The sequence below is a fragment of the Nesoenas mayeri genome (genome assembly GCF_963082525.1).
Source record: "Nesoenas mayeri genome assembly, chromosome: 1".
NCBI lineage: Eukaryota > Metazoa > Chordata > Aves > Columbiformes > Columbidae > Nesoenas > Nesoenas mayeri.
This window is the reverse complement of record NC_137541.1, coordinates 185,457,506-185,481,231: the sequence shown is the minus strand read 5'-3', so window position 1 is coordinate 185,481,231 and position 23,726 is coordinate 185,457,506. Positions and strand designations below refer to the sequence as shown.

The 23,726-nt window shown below is 40.6% G+C and overlaps 1 protein-coding gene across 1 annotated transcript; it reads right to left on the bottom strand.

Moving 5' to 3' along the window:
• Positions 1-3,103: 3,103 nt before the first annotated feature.
• On the bottom strand, positions 3,104-23,726 carry MRPS31 (mitochondrial ribosomal protein S31). The gene is made up of 7 exons (XM_080357711.1): positions 23,545-23,726; positions 21,158-21,466; positions 20,297-20,455; positions 15,319-15,465; positions 12,128-12,201; positions 7,830-7,973; positions 3,104-3,349 (listed from the first exon to the last, which is right to left on the bottom strand). Exons 1-7 carry the CDS (start codon positions 23,673-23,675, stop codon positions 3,138-3,140), a joined length of 1,176 nt encoding a protein of 391 aa, XP_080213837.1. The 5' UTR covers positions 23,676-23,726; the 3' UTR covers positions 3,104-3,137.

Below are 23,726 nucleotides of genomic sequence, written 5' to 3'. Positions count from 1 at the left end.
CTTTGGATTTAACTTAATCAGTTCAACCACTGGCAGAGCAGGGCAAGTTGAGCACTTGGGAAGCAGAAGTAAAAAAGTGACACGACTACAGAGAGGTAATAAAAGTTATGCCTTGAATTTCTCCATTGCACCTTTGCAAAATGTATGGGTCCCTTTCATTCCCCCTTTTCTTCCCTCGTTCTGCCAACACGAAGTCACTGCCTCTGCCAGGTCTTCTACCCTCCCCAGCACCTCCATCACCTCCAAGATGGCCAGAGACCATCTGAAACTGCTGTGGTGGCACCAGATAGGTGGGAAATGGAGACTACCTGGCTGTGATGGAAAGTGGGGGTGAAGGAGCTCGGACTTCTTCAGGGTGTAGTGGCCAACCTGGGGAAGCCACAACCAGAGTTTACAGTGCTAACAGGAGCTACCACTGTCACCAACAGTGAAGCTCTGCGCCTTCGCCTGCAACTTTGCATTAACTCAGCCATCTCCACTCAACAAGACGTTCTCCTGCTACATAACCATTGTAGACACCCCATAGGAAAAAATATCACCTAAAAATCGCATGCAGACAACTTTCCCTGCAATTATGGGTTCAGGTCAGTCTTGTCCATCTTCCTGCTCTTCTCAGGGCTGCATCAATGGCCCCAGTCCTGCAGAAAGCCAGACACCTTTCCAGAGGGGTGTCACAGAGATACAGCATTAGCAGTGCATTAACCAAACCTCCACTTCATGCATGAAGAAGGAAATCTAAGACTGCAGGACATAACATGTGCTATTTTGCCTTGGACAGATCCTACTGCCAAATTCATTAAGTTACTCATAATACCACCTGACCAATTACAAGAGGGGGAAAAACCAGCCATAAGAAAAACCCAAATGACTCCAGCATGGGAATCACTTAGTCACAGTGCTGGCTCTGCTCTGAGCAACGGCAGACAGCTTTTATCCTTTGGGCTGCAAAACAGATGATTTTTTTTTAACGCTTTTAAGTGATTAATCTGTAAGCAATGCTTTAAATTCCTGCAAACCGGCTTCCCTTGGAACTACCAAGAAGTGCACACCCAGCCCCTCCACCACACACAGAAGCCCTGCCCCTTGGGCTCTCCAGCAGCCCTGGTAGCATCCGTAGGTTTGCACAGCTAGGTCTGATTATTGAAATCCCATTGCCTAGTATTAACTCTCAAATCTACATTTAAGCACCTAAGCAGGAATTAGTACAGCTTCCCAAAGATCCTAAGCACCAAGAGCTCTTGTTAAGAGCTTGTCGAAGTACCGGTCTCCTAATGAATCTGTTTAAGTGACAACATTCACCTCACTTCATGGCTGTGAAATTCAGTCCTTCCCTACACATCTAATGCTCTCAAGACCCTTCCCGCAAGAGTTGAGCTTGTGAGTGTCCTGGCTTTCATATCAAAACACAGGTTAGATGCAAATACATAGAGGGGCTATTTCTAAAAGCCTGTAGTGTATGAAAAGTCACTGTACCTTGTTTTAGAAGAGGCTTGAAATACAGTGGAATGCATCACATGTTGGTAGAAACTCGTGAAGAACGGTATTTTTGAAGTAAAACGTATCTGGGCATTGAACCAAAAACTAAAACTATCCTAGTACTAAATGGAGATATTCTGATATCATTCCCACTCTCCCCATTCCAAAGCCAGGAAGCCTCTGAAAAACTCTGCAGAATCTGAACCTTGCTGTTCTTACAGCTAGGAAGTCGAAAGGCTGCTTTTCCCTTCCACAGCCCAGGCCTTGCCCTTCGCCACAGGCAAACTCCCGTCCTGCAGATGAGCAGAACACAGCAACAACATTCCAACTCACAGAAAAAGGCCAGCTCCTAGTTTTCCATTTGCTTTCTTATAATTCCGATTAAAAATCCGTTTGCCTACAAAGCCAGTATTTTATCATCATTCCATAACTTCTTCCTTCCCACATTGACTCCAAGAAAACATAAGAAGAGGACAGGGGCATATTTATAGGGCTGATAGCTGATAAAATGACTGGAGTAAATGCGAGAGAACAAGGAAGAACACAATATGTGAGCTGGAAGAGCTCTGAAAAATTAAACAGCAAGATGCAATCCAGGATTCTGAATGACCATGCAAGTAATTCTAGATGAAAAATTATCATGAGAAACTGAAGTAAAATATACTGCAGTTGCTTAAGAGATACAAAGGACGATAGACAATTAACTAAAATAAGGATAATCTAGAAAATAAGACGTTATTTCACCAACATCAGAGGACTAGACAGAAAACAGCAGTGATGTTGAGTGACAATCTGTAGGTGACAGCCCTCCTTGCCAGCTATGTCATGTCCTGCAGCTGCAGGAGATAAACAGCTCCAGACATTGCAGTCATCATAAAACTGCTCACTCTAAATGAACAGAACTTTAAGGATTATTTTCAACCAGAGCCATTTTTGAAAAACAAATGCCAATGGGAAGTTTGTCAAAAGCTCAAGAATGGGTGGTAAAGAGAGATTTCTTGTACTTTTTTCATGTAACTCACCAGTATTACACTGAGCACACGTCTCAGAAATACAATAGCCTTTCGTTGAACAGATGAACTAGTACGAATTGAATTCAAATGACATAGTTATTACCTAAAATTTCAAAATGAACCAACAAAGATAATTAGTGAAAGGAGGACAGAAAGGATTAATATCATCCAAATACCAGTGTATTTAATTAATTAGCAAAATGAAGTCTTACTATCTCAGTAACAGCTTTTCAAAATAAGAGCTGTTATCAGGAGTTTTTTAAAAACAAAAGCATTGCAACTTTTCCAGAATGGGAAAGATGATGAAACCTGTCAAGATACACACCAAGTGTGAAGGCTGTAGCAAGTGGAATTAGACCTAATATTTTCTTTGGTCAAAAGATTAATTCCAAATTTAAAAGACAACAATTTTGATAAACTACACTTTAAACACACATTCTACAAAAAAACCAGGTCCTTCCTTTTCTTGTCAAAAATATCTACCTATACATGGACATACACACATGAAAGTATGACCTTGCAGTTTATTATTTAAGATACAACTTTCAGGTCACATGATTACTATTCACTGACAATATTTCTATGATAAGAAAACATCAATTTCGATGCAATTTTTCTTCCTTTCAAGGTTAAGCACTTTCCCAAGCCTCAAATCTCTTGAAGATATTCCTTTTTCTCCTCAAAATACTTCTGAAACCACTCAATGTGTTCAATCTTCTGCTTAACACTGAGGTACGGGTTTTTTGAAAGCCCACAGATGACTAGTTCCATGAAGTGGCGAATAGGTCCTTGCTTGGGAAAGTCTTCAAGGTGTTTCTCCAGAAAGATATGTTCATGGAATTCAGCATCATCCTCCATCCCTAACAGAAGGGGAAAAAAACAAAAACAGACAAAATGACAGTCATAGTACAACAGGAAATTTATCAAGGTAAAAAAGGATATGGTGTGCAAGTAATCTTAAATCAATCAAATGAATGGTTCGGTGTCTTTTAATTCTTTTGCACAGTTAAGCCAACAACACAGAAGTGAAAGAAACTGCAGAATTTTAAGATATTAATTTCTCCCTCCACAAAAAATGTCAGTGTGTTATCATACTACTGTCTACCATATTACTTCCATTTTGTGCTTTCATTTATAAGCATATCAAATATTTAAATCAACTTTTTCGCTGGTAATCTCACTGAAAGCTGATGCCAGGGCAGGAGCAGGGGGAATAATTCAAAAAATAAATCAATCTTCTTGCTAAAAACCTGTTTGCTCAATATGTGAAAATTTTGATTTATCATGGGTATCACCTTTTAGATTGTGGACACTTTCTTAATAAATTATTAAGAAAACACTGATTGCCTAAATTGACTAAAATGGGAAGACACAAGTGTACATGTAATTTTTCTAGCTAGGATATGATCCATTATTTGCAAAAATAAATCAGGAGTATTAAAACTGAGGTAATTAAGCCATGTCAATCCTAGGTCTCCTATTTCATTAGAGCTTCTGAAGTTTCAGCAGAAAAGATACACAGCTCCTGGATGGAGAAGTCTCTAAGCTTGTATTCATTAAATCTGCATTATTTCTTTCGTGTTTTAAAATGAGAAATAGTTCTATTTTTCCCCACACATTTTTCCCAGAAATATACCAGCTATATGGTACTTTCATCTCTCTTGTCCTTGAAAAAGAAAGCACATTTCCTTCTTCAGAAGCTCTCTTCTTTTCCCCTTATGTTAAAAGGAAAAATAAAGGTCACGTCAGCTTCAGAAGGTACATTTCCGCTGTGCCTGGAAACCTATGTCCACTTACAGAAGCAGAGAGATGATCCTTTTAGCATGCCACCCACACCGACTTTCCCCAGCAAGGGTAAGTGGAATCTCTCTGTACCTAGAAGCTGTTGATTGCTTTCACAAGCCATCATCCTTTCCAGACTTCCAGACTTCTGCTGGTCACAAAAATCCAAGAGAAATAAACCAATGAACCCACTACTGAAAGAATCTGAATGCTGCTGCTAGTAAAATTTGGTCTTTTGGATGCTTTTCTTTTGAGGATAGAGGGTGTCAGAAAAGATTACATCTAATTAATAATTTCTCCAATTTTCATCTCTAACCTGAAAGAAATTAAGCCATGTATAGTCTCACACAAAAATTCAGGTCAGAAGGAACGATTCCTTTGATCTCCCATTTGTCAAAGACATGACATATGGCTTGGGGATGAAGTGCTAAGTCTAAACATTTCAGTTAGACCACATATTTCAGTCCTCGAGAAAGTCTAATGTGTCTCACAAAAAGAGACCACAATTGCCCAAAGCATCAGAGGCTCAGACCTCTCGTGGGATTAGATGAGATATACTTGCATGGCTCCCCCACCTCGAGCAAGGCAGAACTCCTGCTGCACGGGAAGAACAAGCCTGTCCCTTGCCCCCTCAGAAACCTGATTTGAAAGAACATGGTGGGAGTCTAAAGTAGAGGATTTTCTCTACCGACCTCAAAGCAAGAAGTCACTCACTCTCAATATCCTATTTCCAAACCCCTATGTAAACCAGAAAGTCCAAGGAATTTCTCTAGCTCTCCCAAGAGACAACAAACCTTGTCTTAAAGATGACATCTCAAATGCAAGTGTCCATCCTTACACAGAGTCTTGCTGACATTCTCATCATAAATAAAGAGGACCACGTATCCGGATCTGGTGGAAGACGACCAAACAATCTGATCTAGTGAAAGATGTCCCTGCCCATGGTAGGGGAGATGGAACTGGATGATCTTTAAAGGTCCCTTCCAAACAAAACTGTTCTATGATTGTAGGATTTTTAGAATTATAAATATCACGCCTTCATAGTAGGTCCCCAGGATAGACCCAGAATTATTAAAACAAACCAAACCTAAAATGATTGCATAACATCTGCCACCTCTTCTGGCAAACGGATGCAACGCTTCTCTGCTGAAAATAGCATCTCAGCAAACAGCCACAACAGGAGTTGGCAAACTCTCGCCTACAGAAGCCATCTGGGACAACTGAGGCATTAATTTTCTGAGATTCCCATTAAACCTGTCACTTTTGCCATAACAATCTCTGGCCCACCAGAGGCATTTGCTCCTCAGAATGAGGTGCTAAAGCAAAGTAGCACCAATAATCTGCACTGTCCTTTTTAACCATGGCACTCCTCGGGATCTGAGTCATCAAGGCATAAATACACAGAAATAATTTTAAACAGGAGCAGAAATCAACACTTCTCCCAACATTTTGCCATGGCAAGTCATGGAGCAGAACTAAAGCTACTAGAAGGAGAAGAGGCAAGCAGAAAGGAGGAGGAGTGAGAATGATGTTACGCAAGCTATACTGAAGGTTTGCTAATCTGGGAAAAATTAATCAGAGTTTGGAGAGATGGAGAGAAAAAAAGGTAGTTTTCTGACTAACAGTAACTTCAACTGCATCAGAGAAGGGAAAGGACATGCAGACGTGAGCAGAGAACAGGGCAGCGGGATATGGGGAAAAACTGCTGCTGGGCACTGCAGCAAACCTTGTGTGTACCCACATTTTCAGATGTTCACGTCATGGACAGAGAAGTTTTAAAAATCACAGCCTTGCCCTGATGCCTCAAAGCACAGGGCAGTGCTTTGGTAGAGCACTCTAACTAGAACACCAGAGATGCTCTGGAGCCAAGAAAAACAGTTATAAGCTGTCTTCTTTCTCTTTTATGTTTAAAATTTCATAGGCTCTCATAATGCTAAAAGTTGAGTATACATGCTTCCTAAATAGAAAATTTAATTACACGTGTGTTTTTAAAGCCATGTGCTTGTGACACAAAAGAAAAATCACACATTTCTTGATACAGAAGTCATGTCCTCCTACTGAGGGAAGTAAGTGCTACAAAGCTGCAAAATTAACAGAGGGAATGAGCATCTTTCTTTTGCAGAGCCACTGAAAGTACAGTATACGTTGAAATAATTGGAGTGAGGCTCTCAAGCTCTCAACAAGCGCTTTGACATACCTGACCTGATTAACAGCCTGTGGCTGGCAGTTTGATAGGCTGGAATTTACTGACTTGATATTTCAACCTGAGAAGGGATAGATTTTTGAATGCTCCACTGGAATTTTCCACATGACTGGTCTTTGTGGACAAATCAATAAAGATTCTTGTTTAAGTATATGCAAAGACTCTTTGTCCATTCGCCACCCCATCCCAGACAGCACGGTTCCGGCCGCATTGCTGCAACAGAAACAACATTCGCCGCCAAAGACGCCTGGTCCACTTATGGTCCCAGACAGCAGGGTTCCAGCCACATTACAACAACAGAAAAACCATTGGTGGCAGTGGTTTTAAACTTGCAAGAACATGACTAGAATATACTCAGATGTCTACATGATGGAACAAATCAGTTCCGGGAGCAGTGATTAAATTCTGTGAAGAAACTGCAAAAATAGGATGAGAATAAGCATTAAGAAACAATGAACCACATTATGCAATTTGCAGCTTGGTAAAGGACAGATTTTCAAAGACTCTCAGCTTCAGATACTAACCTGTTTTGCTTTCAGTGACTGAATCATTCTGAAATAGTTCTGTTTAATGTCTTAAAAAAATAAATAAACCACACACCACAGGCAAGCTCTACCTGAAGTTAAGAAGTCCCCATTCCTAAAGAGTACACTTGCTTTCTGCAAATCTCCCCTTCCTTAACATTTTTCTCTCTGTCATTCCTGGCTTAACTTCATACGGAGTTTCTTTTTTTTTTATGGTAATAAAAGTAAATACAGTGCACAAAGATGTCTAGTTAAGACAGATGCCCAGAGCGAGTGAATATCATGACTGTTTTGCTTCTGAAACAGACAGAACGAAGAGAGCAAACAGCTGTTTAACACTCAGCCAGTGCAGATATGGAACTGGCAGAGAGCTGATGAGGATCCAGCCAGCCACTTGGGCTGAGAGCTGCACCAAAGAACAGAATGAGCATTATAAAACTCACACAGCAGCTTTAAGATTCCCTGTCCTCTGCTAGAAGCTTCTTTAAAGAAGTTGCATAGTAAAAGGTATTATGTAATAGCCTTGAATGGCCTTTTGGTGTTGAAAGCGTCAGGGCTGAGTGAGAAAAGGAGGGGGAGAGTTCCCCCCTTTTTGGCAGCAGCCAGTGCTCAGATCAGCCAAACCACCTGCAGAACTTCACCAGACAAGTGCCAGAATAAGTTCATCTGAAGCATCTCAGATTTTGGACAGTTGGAAAGTTATATTTGTTTACTATCAAGTGCGTGACTCATAGCTGAAACACTATGTTAAAACAGTCAAAGGTCATAGCATGCTCTAATTCTGAAAAAACATAAATAGAGACAGATAATACAAGTTAACAGTACACATACCAGCTTCATTGTCAATTGGATATTCCCACAGTATTCCTTCTTTTGTCCACTGGATCATCTCCTCAAAACCGTTTCGCGGAGGCTGTGCAGTTACTGCTGCAACCTCCTTTGCAAATTCCAGATCCCAAATTGTTGGTGAAGATACTAAAAAAGAAATTTTGGAAAGATCTGTCAGGATGCCAAAGACTTCTCCTTAGCTAAAACAAAATCCTTTAACATTAACCTTTACAGAGATTACAACTTTCAACTGGCAAATTTTTCTACTTCAGTTGCTAGCCTCACCTTTCTCAATAAGAATTCTCTGTTGAAATGGAAGTCCGTTAAGTTCTTAAATGTCTGGCGAAAACATATTCTGGACTCCTAGGGGGCAATTTATTTTTAAAACTTTCACACAGTCGTTTTTCCTTTTTGTCTGTCACAAATTGTACATATGACAAACTCTGAACTTGACTGGTGCACTCTGCTAAAGTAATCTTGCTTACTAGAGGAGTTTTCAGGTACTTCACAACTATACTCTCCTGCAGGGAGACAACTCAGTCTACAAATGATGGCAATTCCTTCCCCAGCACTCATAAATTTTTGTCTCTTGGGTTGAAGAAAACCCGATTTCCTATTCTTCTCCCAAAGTCAAACCCTTTAGGGACGCATCTTTCCTGATGCAAGCCATTATTTTATTTTATCCAAGTGCACTCCTATGGTAGCAGAGTCACTCTGAAGCAGCTGCTGCCCCTCCGCCCAGGAGAACTGGTCGTGAGCCCAGACTGGGCGGCAGGGCTGGAGCGAAGGGGATGAGCTGTCACCAGAGGACAGGGAGGAACTGCCGGGAGCTGCTGCCCCTGGAGCTGTGGACATCCTGCTCCCCTCGATTTTCGTGTCTCCCCCAGTTATCAATTCACCCCGAGCTCCTCAGAATAGAGACCTTGATGTGAACTCAAATATCACAGTCCACATGAAACGGATCACAGCTATTATTTTGCTACTCAGAAGCGTATTTAAATCTCAGACGCAATTTCATCTTTGGCTCAGTGGCTCACAACTCCACTGGATTAAAAAAAATCTCCGCTCTCCTTTAAGAAAAATTAAACCAAAAGGGCAAACAGTATTTTTACATACTGAAAAGTTTTTAATTTTTTTGTGTTAAATCAGAAGATACTTTTTCAAATTATTTCTTATTTAGCAGGGAAGTTTCCAGAACTATATTCCATAGCTGCCTTCTTTGATTTGAGGGCTGAAGGCAGGAATAAAGTACAGACAAAACATAACATGAGAAACCATACCAGAATGAAGTTATTGTCTACATCTTAAAGAATACCTTCTAGTAATAACACTACTAACAAATATTCTAATGGAAGAGAGCAGAAACTCATTTTTTCAAACTTGAAGTAAAGGTGACAAACATTTTCACCTCTGTGAAACTTAAAATAATACTGACAGTTTATGTTAAAAGTTACGAATAATTTTTCCACTATGCCAATTTACTTCCCAGTTAACATTCAGGTTTTCAAAATAAATATTGAATATACTGTAAAGTACAAACAATATTTTAACTCATTATCTCCATTAATATGAGCCAATAAAGGGAAAGCAAATGAATCAAAGTATCAAGTTACACGTTGCTGTTTCTTGAGATTAATGCAAAATAAATGTTTGTCACCAGGCTCAGTGAGAAAGCCAAATAATAAGCTTCCTGGCTTAGAATATATTGTAGATTTCCTCAAGGCTACTTGGAATCAAAAACAGAAACACCACATAAAAAGCTGAAAAAAGCTTATTTCTTAATATCTAATTACAAATCCAATAAAGTCCACTTGTTCTCTTACACAATTTGTGCACATTCCAGTTCTCTGTTAAAAAAAATAGTGTATCTCAACTTTTTATCTCGAGTGACTAGTATGTGCTGTTGCATCTGCATTGTGCTCATGCAAAAAAGAAAGGTTAAATTCTCACTGTTTTACCTGAGTAAATTTGATTCAACACCATTTACTCCAACAACGCAGTTGTCCAGATAGTTAAAAATAAACGCTGCATCATATGTCATGTTTTTATATGTAAAAGGGACCAATTTTAAGGAAATGGGCAATCTTAGAAAAGAGTAAATCGAATTCCATTCTAACAAGTAACTTTCATAGTTCAGCACCGAGGTTGTTGAGTTCAGAAAACTCACAGATGCTTGAAAATACGCAAATAGCACTGTCAGCTTACTGAAGAAATTACATAAACAAATTAATTTCTCTTTGCAGTTTCAAGTGTACAAAAAAAAAAAGGAGAAAATTACTCAGCTAGAATCCAGCAGAAACTAACAGTTTTATTCTTGAAATGGAAACAAATATGTATCATTTCATAATATATCAGAGAAGAATGCTAATTCTGCAGATGCTGGCTTTATGTACAGTTCTAAGTCACTTCACTGAAATAAAGTCTTTTTTCCAAAGGGCCTCAAAATAGCTTAGAAAAATCAGTGTATTAAAGGTCAGTGCTAACAATGCACAGTTTCACTGTTCAGAAAGAAGAGGGAGGGAGTTCCTTAAATGACTTGCCTGTGTTCACGCGCTCTTAGCCAAAACCCAGCCTAGTAAAGCTAAGCCCTCATACGTGAAAGCCACCCCCTTACATGGCATTAAGACTGTTCCTGCAGTGTTGTGCCTTTCAGGGAATATGAAGGTGAGTCACACCTGGTTTTGGTTTTATCTCATGTGAGTTTTGGCACATACATTTGGTAGACAAGGAACTGCCTGCACAGTCAGATCCAGAGAATAGTGGTCAGCGGCTCAACGTCTGGATGGAGATAAGCGACGAATTGTGTCCCTCAGGGGCACATATTGGGACCAGTACTGTTCATCAACAACATCGTGGGATTGAGTGCATCCTCAGCTAACTTGTTGATGACACCAAGCTGAGTGGTGCAGTTGACATGCTTGAGGGATGGGATGCCATCCACATAGAGCTGGGCAAGCTCAAGAGGTGGGCCCATGTGAACTCCGTGAGGTTCAACAAGGTAAAGTGCAAGGTCCTGCACCTGGGTCATGGCAACCTCTGGTATCAATACAGGCTGGGGGATGAAGGGATTGAGAGCAGCCCTGTGGAGAAGGACTTGGGGATACTGGGGGATGAATGACTGGACATAGCCGGCAACGTGTGCTTGCAGCCCAGAAGGCAAATCTTATCTTGGGCAGCATGGCCAGCAGGTCGAGGGAGCTGATTCGGCCCCTCTGCTCTCCTTTGGTGAGACCCCACCTGGAGTCCTGTGTCCAGCTCTGGAGCCTCAGTACAGAAAAGACATGGACCTGTTGGAGAGGGGCCAGAGGAGGCCACAAAAATGATCAGAGGGCTGGAACAGCTCTGCTGTGAGGACAGGCTGAGAGAGTCGGGGTTTTTCAGCCTGGAAAAGAGAAGGCTCCAGGGAGACCTTATTGCAGCCTTTCAGTACTTTGAGGGGGCCTATAAGAAAGATGGAGCCAGAGTTTTTAGCAGAGTCTGCAGCAAAAAGGACAAGGGGTAATGGTTTTAAACTAAAAGAGGGTAGATTTAGAAAAGATATAAGGAAGAAATCTTTTACAATGAAGGTGGTAAAACACTGTCCCAGGTTGCTCAGAGAGGTGGTAGATGCCCCAGCCCTGGAGCCAGGCCAGGCTGGACGGGGCTCTGAGCAACCTGAGCTAGTTGAAGATGTCCCTGCTCACTGCAGGGGGTTGGACTAGATGAGCTTTGAAGGTCCCTTCCAATCCAAACTATTCTATGATTCTAAACATTTATGAAGAGCTTCACAGCAGGTAAAGCAGGCACTTACAGGATCTTTCGACCTACATATACAACACTAAACAAGAGAAGGCCACAAACCAACAAAATGTATGGGCTTGGTGTTTTTGTGCCCTGCTTATGTGCAGCCACCCCAAGAGCGTTGCTTGTTTCCCTGGGATTACAGCCTTGTGTTTCTTTGCCATAAAACAAATGCAGCAAGTTTGCAACTAGACCAAATAAGCTACTGGAGTCAATTTACCTGTTCTCCAGGCTAGTTTTACACTCACTGAAGAAACACTGGCCTTAGTGACAAAAAGCCACTTACTGTTCCAAGTTCAGTAACAGAATGTCCCGATTAGTACAGAAAACATTAATGCCTGACATTGCATGGAAGTTTGCTTACTAAAAATCAGAGTTACATTACAGTATTTATTTTTTTATATGTCTGAAAGCAGGAAGTTAACAGGTCATAAGTCTCCTCCACAACAGTGAATCTCTTGATATTCTAAATATTCGGAACTTGGCTTCACTGGGGTTTCCATTATTGAATTTCCACTAACCTGTTTGCAGCGCCTTTTCTGTTTCTGTAGAAGCCTTAGTGAATATATTAAGTCTCTTTCCTACTTTGAGACTTCTATAAACAAAAAAGAAAAATTATATTAAGTATTTCACAACACAACAGTGCCAGATAACAAATTTAAAAGCACAAAATATTCTCATGAACTAACAGAACTCTGGAGGAAAAAAAAAAGAGTGGGACTCTCACTAAATCCTGAGACTTTTAACTGTTTGTCCATAATAGAGCTTCTCAAAACATTTCCATGTGAAAGAATGAGCATAAATCAAACATCATATTTGCGGTCACTTTTTATGGAAATATTTGGGAATCTGAACAAAACTAAACAGTATCAAACCACAGTACTCAAGCAATTTTACAAAGTTGCAACCAAAAAGTGAACCTGGTGATTCGTTTGGTTTTTTTTTTCCCCTGTTAAAAATATTGCACAATTCAGGAAGAGAAAAGGCAACAGCTAAATCAAACAATTCCTGCTTTATGACATAAATAGACTTTTTGGAAGATTACACAGCCACCTTCTCTGCCATATGGCAAACACTCAAAGTATATCTGCATGGTATATTTTAAACAGCATCACCCTGATGCTCTCTTTTTTGAATATAAGAGTATTTCACTCTGACCATCTATTTTAAACCATGTTTATCTTTAGGCATGAGCCTGTACTATGGGTTTTTTTAATCCAAGAGTCGAACAAGTAATCAAAATAAATTTTCTTATAAACAGAAAAAAAGGAAAACCAATGCCTTTACTGTAGAAGACACTGAACTTTAGAACAAATCATTATTTTAAGCATACAATCTTCCAGGTTTCATCTGGAACTCTAATAGTTCCTACTTCACGTTATTACATATTCACTGTTACCCTGGCAATACTTGCCCTTCCTGACCTCAAAATTTCACCTCACTGGATTCACAACAGATTTCTGATGGCCACAAACTACTACTGCAAACCTGCTCTTGCCATATTGCATTTTATTGATGTAACTACCATGAATCTATTTCAGCACTGAGCAATTTAATTACAGAGCCTTAAAAGAATGTTGATTTAGGATTATATTTTCCTGTCTGTGTGTAACTCCCCATAACGCTGGCCAAAGATACAAGCATCACTTGGAAGAAAATTTATTTTAAAATGACAACTTCAAATTACAATAAAACAACATCACCATTTAAACTTAGATATTCTTCCTAACCCACATTATCAATGTGTAAGTATATCTGTTAGATTTTCAGGGATGTAGGAACTAATGTAGGACTGAAACTGGAGACAGTTTGCTCATTACTAGGATTTTAAAAACTATTTTAAGATACTGTTCCTGAAGTGATATACCAAGTCCAGTTTCATCACATGAAGAGAGTAAGACAGCTTCTCGGATATCACACATTTAATAAACTCTCTCAAACATAAGTGAAATTAACTTTATTTTGCAGTAAGTTAGTAAATGAAAAGTTTAGCAAAGATATAAAATAATATACACTGTACAAACAGGTAATGTCTCAGGTTTTCAGTTTCTACTTCTAGATCATATTATTTTTATTCTTTCAAACTTTGAAAAACTTTTAACCCAACATCTTAAATAAAGTAATTTCTCACAGTCAAGAATCACAGCCTAATAACAAAATTACTTTCATGTGACTACCAACTCTGATAATTATCCCCAGATTAAAAATATCTATGGAGTTATTCAGCAACTGATAATGAAGTCAGTTCCCTTGTTCCTCAAACTGGCAGCTTATAGCTGAATTAAAATATCAGGACAGAAATATCTAAGTCAGGAGGGCTTGGTCTAGAACCTTGTTCCACTTCTTCCTTTTGACTTCTATTACAAGAAGCCCCTCTTGAGCTTTCTGCAAGCTTCACATTAGGAAAAGACAGGACTGTTTGCTGTCTTGTAACATCAGAGAGGCCCCAGACCCAAACCTCCCCAACACACCTTAACAGTGTGGTAGTTCAAGAACAAGAAATTCACTCAGCAAGGAAGCTAAATTCTTCCAATGACTGGCTATAGCCACTTCTTTGAGGTTTCTGCATGATCTACAGGCTCAATTAATGCATTTCAATTTGTTCCTTGCGGGACGTTACCACTCTCTGTTTACAACAAACTGAAATAGATGTCTGGGCCAAAGAAGGCAGAATATTGTACATTTACTCACCCATAAATTTATGTTTTGTTTTGCTTTTCCTTAGTTATCCAAATTCTGTCTTTGGCATTACCTATCTAAACACAAATGACTCCCTCAACTTCCAGCCCCTAACCTCAAGGAAAGGAGATTAATCTGCAAAAAGTGATCGAAGTTTGTGATTGCCAAGTAAGGAATTGTGTTCTGGATCCAGCCCAGCAGCCTCTGCTTAGGACTCTGCTTCTCTGCTTCATCATCACCTTCATCCTCCCCCCAGCATGGAAATGGAGTAGTGGAGGATAAGGGTCCGTACCAGGACAAGGATCAACTTCAAGTGTCCATCAACTATGGCTTAACTATCGATGGAGACCAGCTTGGTGCTCTCTCACTCCAGGAACTCTGCCAAACTATAAGAGCACTCCTTAATTCATTGATAGATTTGCCACATAAACCAGCAGCAAGATAATTTTAAGGGATACCATGAAATCATCATGTAAGTTATAAAGTTCATTTCATAGACAATTACAATGTCACGGGCAATAAAGAAATCATAGAATGACTTACTAGTCGCAACAAGGTGCTAAAAAAAATTTTTAAAACCCCAAACTTTAAAGTCTCTTTAAAACCCCAACAGAACAGATGAAACTTCTCAAAATACGCAACATTTATGGAAGTTTTCCATTAGATGAAAGTAAGCCTTGAAAGTCTCCATTTCCCCTTAAAAAAAAATTATATGAAACAGTATTATGCATAAGTGAAAATAACTTAAACTACTTAAAACAAACACAATTACATTTCCACAAATACTTTTAACTATCTACAATTTAATATTTTAAAAGCGCAAATTACTTGATTAGCTGGTTATCATGAACAAATCTGTTCTCACAGAAGTTTACTGCAATGCTAACAGCACTTTTCTCGAAAAATGCTTAAGTTATTCCTTTAAGCTCTTAAGTATCATGGTGGCATAAATATGTACAACTAGATTTAAAATATTATCTGTTAGTAATTTTTTGCACAGTCCTTCTATTAGAAGGGAACACAATAAAAATACCTTCTGGAGTCAGAAGACTGACGTGAGAGTCTTTCAGACTTGATTCTTTGCCCATCCTCATCGAAATCCACGGAAATACGATTGGATATCCTCACACCTCGCTGAGCTGGAGACTCCCTTTTAACCGCCATTTCTGAAATAACGTTGCTGAAATTAAAAACACAAATGTAAAACCTCAAGAAATCGAAAAAGCAAGGAAGTTTGTCATGTTTCATAAGACAACATTATAGATTCCTCACAAAATATACCCATTTTTAAGTTAAAGTTAAGTTAAAGTCTTACTTAATAAACCACTTCAGTGGTTACTTTCTATAGTTACATTCTATACAGGTTAAATTAAAAGTGCTATTTTCGCCTACTAAATCTACAATGAATGCTTTCTTTGAAATTACTTAGTTTCCAACTAAAAGAAAAATTTCCTGTATCTGCATACCAATATTAGGAGTGGGCCTGGTACATTATTAAATTAAGAATTTATCAGGATACAAGGAATCACCAGTTTTTTGGACAGGAACCAACACTGCTCAGGGACAGAGCTGTGCTGCTGCAGACCAAAATGAAGCTCGCCTTCACACATCAGCTGACATGGGTCAATCATGTCAATCATGTCACCCTAATATGTAGGTCACCTTTCCTGATCCACTGCAATCTCTCACATTGCATAATCACATTACAGTATTAACAGACCACATCTTCCTTCGTAATTCTGAAGTCAAAATCTTATGTGAAGAGCAAACTCTTTGATCTCTTCCAGCGCAGTGTGTGGCTCATTCTGAACACAAAGGGGAAAACACAGCGCCTTTCTGCCTCCGCCGATCCATCCCCTGAACTGGTAAGTCTCTTGCTTGATAAAGACCAAGCTGGTAATCTTCCTCACAGCTATCATCTCTGCCCAACCACTTCCAATAACACGCAGTCATCCAAAATTGCAGCACTCAAGTTTTAAGACATAAATACTGTCTCAAAAAACAGAAATAGGGCAAGTCGAAAGCACTGCATATCCATTTTATGAAAATCTGAATGCAATTCAGACTATGTTTTTGGCAGCTCAAGTCAAGAGATTTTACTGACAAGAAATAAATACTTCTGGAAAATTGTAAAAGCTAATTGCCACAGTAACTCAGTAGGATTTCTCTTTGGTTTTAGATGTGGTTTCAAACAACAGAACCAGAACAGCATAGTTCTTCAAGTACCTACTCTGAAAGAAAGGCATCAGAAAACAAGTTCTAAATAATTTCATTTTAATCATAAGGAAAAAACAATCTCAGATTACTTGTGTATCTCTCACCAGAAGTTACTCTATGAAATGCCTAGTGGCATCGGTGAGCTGGTGTTGGATCAGAAGCCTGACACACTGGTGAGGGTCAAGGGGACGTAATTCCTAAAGCCAGTCACAGCCAGCCCAGCACAACCACTTGACTTGTCTGTGACCTGCAAGGCTGGAGGGTTCCCATGCTACGGGGGATCAGGCTTCCTCAGAGCAGCCCTCCTCACAGCTGACTTCCATTTATTTGTGGTTTTGCACAGTAGGTCTAGATAGACTATGCTACTAAGCTCTCGGAATATGCAATCCATGGTGTCACATTTCTCACTGGGAAGTCCTAATGTCAACCCATCGTTGGTATATGAACATTTCTGGCAGCAACATTCATCACTCCACCATTAAAAGTGTCTCTGCATTAATTAAAAATAAAACTACAAAGATGTTTTTAAAGCATTTTTAACAAAAAAACAACAGAGTACAAAGTCATACTCCAAGCCCAGTGTACTTACAGTGGTCAGATATTACATGATATTACCTCATGTCCAACACGAGGTTAAAAAAATCCAAGTCCCTAGATATTTCTGCCTTCCAGAGATGGGAAGAGGTAGAGCTTTTGTAACAAACACAGATTCTCTCTCCTTCCTGATTACGAACCAATAATTACAATACTAAAAATGGAGAGCCAAGGAGCTTTGGATATATTTTAGCCTAAGCTCTAAACCACTGCTCATCTTGTTCACCCAAAACAGGAGCTGAAATTTAAATTTGTAGTGCTGCTGATTTTATTCTAGTATAGTGCTGTTGTAATTTCCACTGAGTGAAACTTCATCCCACACTCAGAAAAATAAATTCCTGTATTATTAATATTTTCCCCTCCTAGCAAACACACTGTCCTCATGCTGTCTACAAACCAAGCCAATGAGGAGACTGCAGACAACAGTGACCTCTGGAGGTCATGCCACAATCCTGGAAAAAAATTAGTACAAGCCAAAAGATCTGGACAACGTACAATTTATTATATAACATAAATCTCAATAACAGCATCCTCATTTTTTGCAGTTGAGCATTATAAGGCTCTACTGCTTGTGAAGCTGTGAATGGTTTTAAATAACAGAGCAATACATATTGCCTTTTAAAATGGGTTAGTATATTAAATGCAAAACCTCTATAAAAAAAATGAAAAGTGAAACAGCACATATTCTCTTGTTGTCAAATAAAATTCCACAGAAAATAATCATGTCTGAATAAAAGTAACTGCTTCCTAATATATTAGTGCCTTGTGTGGACTGAGGTATTCTGGAGTATGAAGTCGTGCCCAAGCAAGCCTGAGGGCTGCTGGGCTTTTTAAAAATAAAACCAAAAACATTTTAAACACTGATCAGAAAGCTGAAAGTCCCACATTTATCTCAGAGCCTTACTGCGAAAAGTTACTATTAACCAAGTTTTCAGTCACGAAAATCAGCAGGAGATGCTGGTCTTTCCTGAAAACTCATCCACTGATAGGAGTTTCAAATTGCTACCTAACTAGTAAGGAAGAAAACAGAACTTTTCAACATAGAGTGGAGGGAAAAAAAAAATACAATCACCACATGTATATTCACAGGGGGAAACAAGCTACTTCACAAAGCTATCTCAGGGAGTAGAAACTGCCAACTCCAAGCACAGCAAACCCGCCACGACATTCCTATCCAACCAAAAAGGCCCGTTTTGGTTGAAGAAAATGCATTTTTCTAACCACAGCAATTTATCCACAAGCCTGTTATAAAATATTGTAATAGCACATCTTAACCCATCAATCAACTATATAGAGTCAATATACAGCTGCAAGGACTTCAGCTTTTAAATTTCTGAAGAACTTGAACTCTTTTTCAACAGAAAAAAAGCCTTTCTGCTTAGACTACAATTGCCTTAGACACTTTTTTCCGCAGCAGCCGCAGCTGGGTAAGTGCTTCAGGGAAAGCGCAATGCGTGATGAGGACAGCAAGCCTTTGATGCCAGCAGGCAGATCAGCCACGTTTAAAGAAGAGCACATATGCCTTAAGGAATAGATGCAGGTGCACATGAGGTTAGCCACTGCACGTATTAGCGCAGTCAGTATCAGCATGGTCCTCCAACATTCTTAACAGGTACTGAAGTAGGTTCTAATTACATTTAAGGTGGCCATCCACAGCCAAGGCCATTATTAAGACATCTGCGTGCGCTGCTCTTCTGAAAATCCCAGTGACAGAGATGGAACAACCTCACTGGTAATTAACAGTTAAGTGAACATATTCTTTATATAAACTAGTCCTTATTTATTCTCCTTAGATTAGGAAGTGTCTCTTAAGCTTTTTCGTAATACTGCACACATAAAAAAAAAAAAGGGCAGAAACACATCAATTGTACATAAAACAGCCACACTTTTAACCTTTAGAGCTAACCATTCTGGCTCTAAAAGCCTGTGGAAAGAGAGGTTGTTCTCGAGATCTCCTGTATTCACTCTGAAAGGACATTATGAAAACAGATCATATACACACAGCCTACAACCATACTTCCTCCTCAAATAGCACAGACTTCACATATTTTGAGATAACTTCATTCTGCTCTACACAGCCACCATTAGCACTCTTGGCAGAGAATCACAAATACAGACTAAAAAGGAAACTTGCCTAGTGTTTCCCTTTTCCCTTCACAACCACTGAGGAACATGGGTTTTGTTTAACAAAGTTATTCACTGAGCGCTGCATATCCCAGTCTCTTTGCAACCATCTAACTCAACCTATTCACAAGCATCTGTCACGTTCTTCCTTAGGTTTCACTCACTTAAAAAGCAGACACCAGCCATGAACATCATTAGCTTGTTGGCTGCTCTGTTTGCAGTGCAACACGTATACAAAGCAGATCCTTTACTAATCCCTAGAGCAACTTACAAATAGTAACACATGGCTCAAACTTAAATCCTGGTTTGGGACAAATCCATTTTCACAAAATAAATTAAAACTAAGACAAGCAGGCTGCAGTTCACACCACAAACAGCCATAACAAAGGTTTCACATTCCTGTTTTGCTGAAGATCCAATTTTCTATTTAGTTAAGCATTTCACCTGGATGCCTTAATGCCTTATTTTCTGAGTAGTTATCTGAATACTAGCTGAAAAGAAAAAACAAAAAGAGAACTAAAAACCTGTCTTCAACCATCTTCCAAAAAAGCAGTATGCGTAACTGTTTCAATTTCCAAACAAATGTTTCTCATCTGTTTGAAAGCCACACTGGAAACAGAGTTAAGCCAAGAGATGAGTTTCTAAGGTTGACTGGAAAGTTTTGAAAGGAAGGGTGGGGCTATAAATAGAGCTGCTATAGTTCAGTTCTGCAGAGCTGTCATGAAAATTCACTAGTCCAGACAGAGTGTCTGAAAGGTCTACAAACCCATCCATTGTGTGAGAATCTCGGAAGCTTGGGAAAAAAAGAAGTTATTTTGCTAGCCTGTCCAATAAAGTAATGATCCTGGGCAGGAAAACAATTCAATTTCTGCAAAAACATTTTAGAATGAGGATGGCAAAACTCAGGGAGTATGATATAACCAGACCACTGATGTTCCCAATGCTCATTCATTCCAAGGAAAACCTGTCCAAATGTTTTAGGGCCATCTTTCCAACACAGAACCCAGTCACCTTCAAGATGACATTGCAAAATCAGAATTACTAACATTATTGAGAATAATATTCAATAAACAGACCGTAGGTTAATAACTCCCCCCTTTTTCTGTTTATCTGTGGTTTCTTCGTGCCGTCTTAGCTGTGCAAGTAGTTCTGATTCTGTTTGTTTCTTGTTGAGTGGTAGGGAAGACGCGACTGCAGAAACAGCCTTCACCAGTTCTGGATTTAAAGGTTTGCCTCTGTAAGAAACACAAAAGATATGGAAATACAAAAAAAAAAAAGCCTTAATATATTTAAATTGTCATTTCTGTACTGTCATTTTATGCCTTAATACCTCAGAAGTTACAGTTACACATTATCGCAAATGGGGGTGGCCAGGGGGACAGTGAGGTTTGCCCTGTGTTGCACTAATCATCAACTGCCAAGTGCCACTGACGAGCTCTTGTTCTCAAACCTGGGACAATGGCAGCCCTGCGCCACTGCGTAGCCCCTCGGATCTGAATCCTGAAGACCACAGGCAGCAGGGACCTGTGGGGTTATAAACACGAGGTAACACTTTGTGGAGGGGAGCCACTGGCAGGACATGGCAATCATTATACCATTCTTAAATATATTTTTTTTCTTTTTCCTCGGCTTTATTGTATTTTATCTGAATTGTATTTCCCCCTTCCCACTAAAATAACTTTCTACAGGCAGATTTTAGTGCAACCTTCCACGAGTCTCAGTGCAGAAAAAGGTAGAAAAAAGGTAGGAAGCACACAATATCTTTTGTCCAGATTCTCCCCTGTGATTTACTCACTCTACATGTGTATACCACATGCCATTACAAGATTCTTTTCCATACTTTGAAACGGCATTTGATGCTTTATTTTGTTCTAGATAATGAAAAAAGCAATTTGAAAAAGGAGAAAATAGGCTAAGAAAAGTTTGTTATACTTTACCGCTTGATGTCTTCTGTAGTCCTCTGAAGCACAGCACCTTCACCGTCCGTGCCTTCCAGCTTATCTGTAGCTTGATTTTTGACCTCACGGGTTTTTAACTGTTGGAGTTTCTTCCGGTAGCTCACTTCTACTTTCATGTTACCAATAAGGTCCAACAACTTCTGCTTTGGTGTTTCTGGTGTACCCTCCTGACTCTTTGATGCCACTTCAGTGGTGCCATCTTCAGAAGCGGCAGATTTGACTTTCTCAGTAGAAAGCACGCTGCTTGTGCTGAAGAGTTTCTGTATTTTGCTAGATGATAGACAAAGTCTAGATAAATAAATAGAAAACAGAAGTTAAAAATAGGGTCCAAGGCTGAATTTTGTAAGCCTAAAAAAAAAAATCCACCCAGTTACAACTGCCTAGGCCTAGTTGAGTGCAAACTGTGTATGTTAAGTACACATCACGTGTACATTTTAACTTCTGAGAAGGTCTACAGCACTATTAAAAACTCTTGGTTATTTATGGTTTCTTCATCACAAAAATCAAGTAAACAATTGTATTTCCTCCACAAAAAAAACTTGTATCTAATCTCTGAACTTAAAACTTGTAAAGTATCTCTGCATTAGGTAGCAGAAGGAGAATTTGAATCTACCAGTACCTGATACTTAAATTCAACAGTACTATAGAAAACCCACTGAAACTCTTAAAATGAGGCAGAGATCACTCCTAGCCACCTGAAAAAGGATTGCACACACCCATTTAGCTTCACATCATTTCACACTTCTGGTACTACTATGGATCACATTTCCCTACCCTATGCCTTGCAACAGAGCAGCCAAGCACCTGCACAGCCATATGGGGAAATGGATCCAGCTGCAAGATAACCCAGTAACAAACAAAAAAGTAATTTTGATTATTTTTCCCTCTGGAACAGTGCCTCTACCTAGTTTACCATATCACTGAAAGAAGCTAAAACTGGCATGGTGCAGGCGAGGATGCAAAGCCAGGGACAGCAAGGAGCTGCTCAGGATATGATTGCAACAGAGACACAACTGCATTCTCTGGAAAAACTATCATAAAGAACATGATAGATGCTAAAATGAAATACTGTGAATCTTTACATTTACAGCTACTTTTATTTTTTCATTAATTCACACTGTACGCTCCTTAAAACTATTTATCCATTCAGAGACCTTTGCTTACAGTGTCAGAAAAAGACAGCAAGGCTGTAAACCTTAAACATTTTGAAGCCACTTTGCATTACTGTATTTCACCTACTATCAAGCTTGCCTTCTGCTCAGAAGCCTAGCCTTAGAACGCAAACATGGCTACAAAAGAAACCAAGCTGCTTTATACATGCAGCTATCACAGTATCAGAGCTTGTTCAATCACACTGAGGTGCTTCAAAATCAAAAAAAAAAAAAAGCACACAACTGACTTTTAATTGAAAGCAGTTAAAATCTTTAAATAAAAATGAATTTCCAAATACTGCTTTTAGATGGTGCTTTGGGCACGTCCCTCTGCTGACAAGCAACAAAACTCTGCTGATACATAGACTGTGAAATTAAGCTTGGGTGACACACACATGTGGTTCCACACGGAATCACAGAATGTCAGGGATTGGAAGGGACCTCCAACGATCATCCAGTCCAATCCCCCTGCTGGAGCAGGAACACCCAGATGAGGTTACACAGGAAGGCGTCCAGGCGGGTTTTGAATGTCTCCAGAGAAGAAGACTCCACAACTTCCCTGGGCAGCCTGTTCCAGTGCTCTGGCACCCTCACTGAGAAGTTTCTTCTCGTACGTAAGTGGAACCTCCCGTGTTCCAGTTTGTACTCACTGCCCCTTGTCCTACCATTGGTTGTCACCGAGAAGAGCCTGGCTCCATCCTCCTGACACTCACCCTCTAAGTTTGCACCACTCAAAGCTGAGCAGGACGAAGAAGAAATCAAGGTGCGAACCTCCCCCCTCTACCGGACTCCGCTCCCCCGCGGCCTCAGCCCCGGCAGGACGGGCGGACTAACCCCGCCCCGCCGGCTGCCCGGGCGGGTTCACGCCCCGAGGCAGCGGGAACAGGGAGCCGAACGCAGGGCGGCGGCGGGCGGCATCGAGCGAGCCCCGCACCCCGCACCCCGCCCGCCCGCTCCAGGCGCCACGGTCATGAGGGAACGCCGCTAAAACACGAGGCCCCGATTAACGCACAGGCCAGCGCAGCAGCCCGGGCCAGGCCGGGCAACCCAAGCCACGACGGGCACGGCCCCACCTGCGGCGAACCCGAGCAGCTTTCCCGGGGAGCCGAGCAAACCCCATCCCTCGTCAGGCCGTGGTGTGGGGCGAAGCGCGGCCGCGGACCCCGGCAAACCGCCCCCCCGCCACCGGGCGCTCCCTCCCCCAGGTGACGGTACCTGCTGGGCCTCCCCTCCTGCCGCGCTGCCCCCGCCGCCTCCCGGCCGCTCGCTGGCCCGGCGAGGAGCCGCGCTGCGAGGCAACAAGAGCCCCCGGCCGCGCCGCCCCAGCCACGGACGCGGCTCCACATCGTGCCCGCGGCGCGGCCACCCGCGGCGGCCCGTCCCCCTGCGCCGTGCCC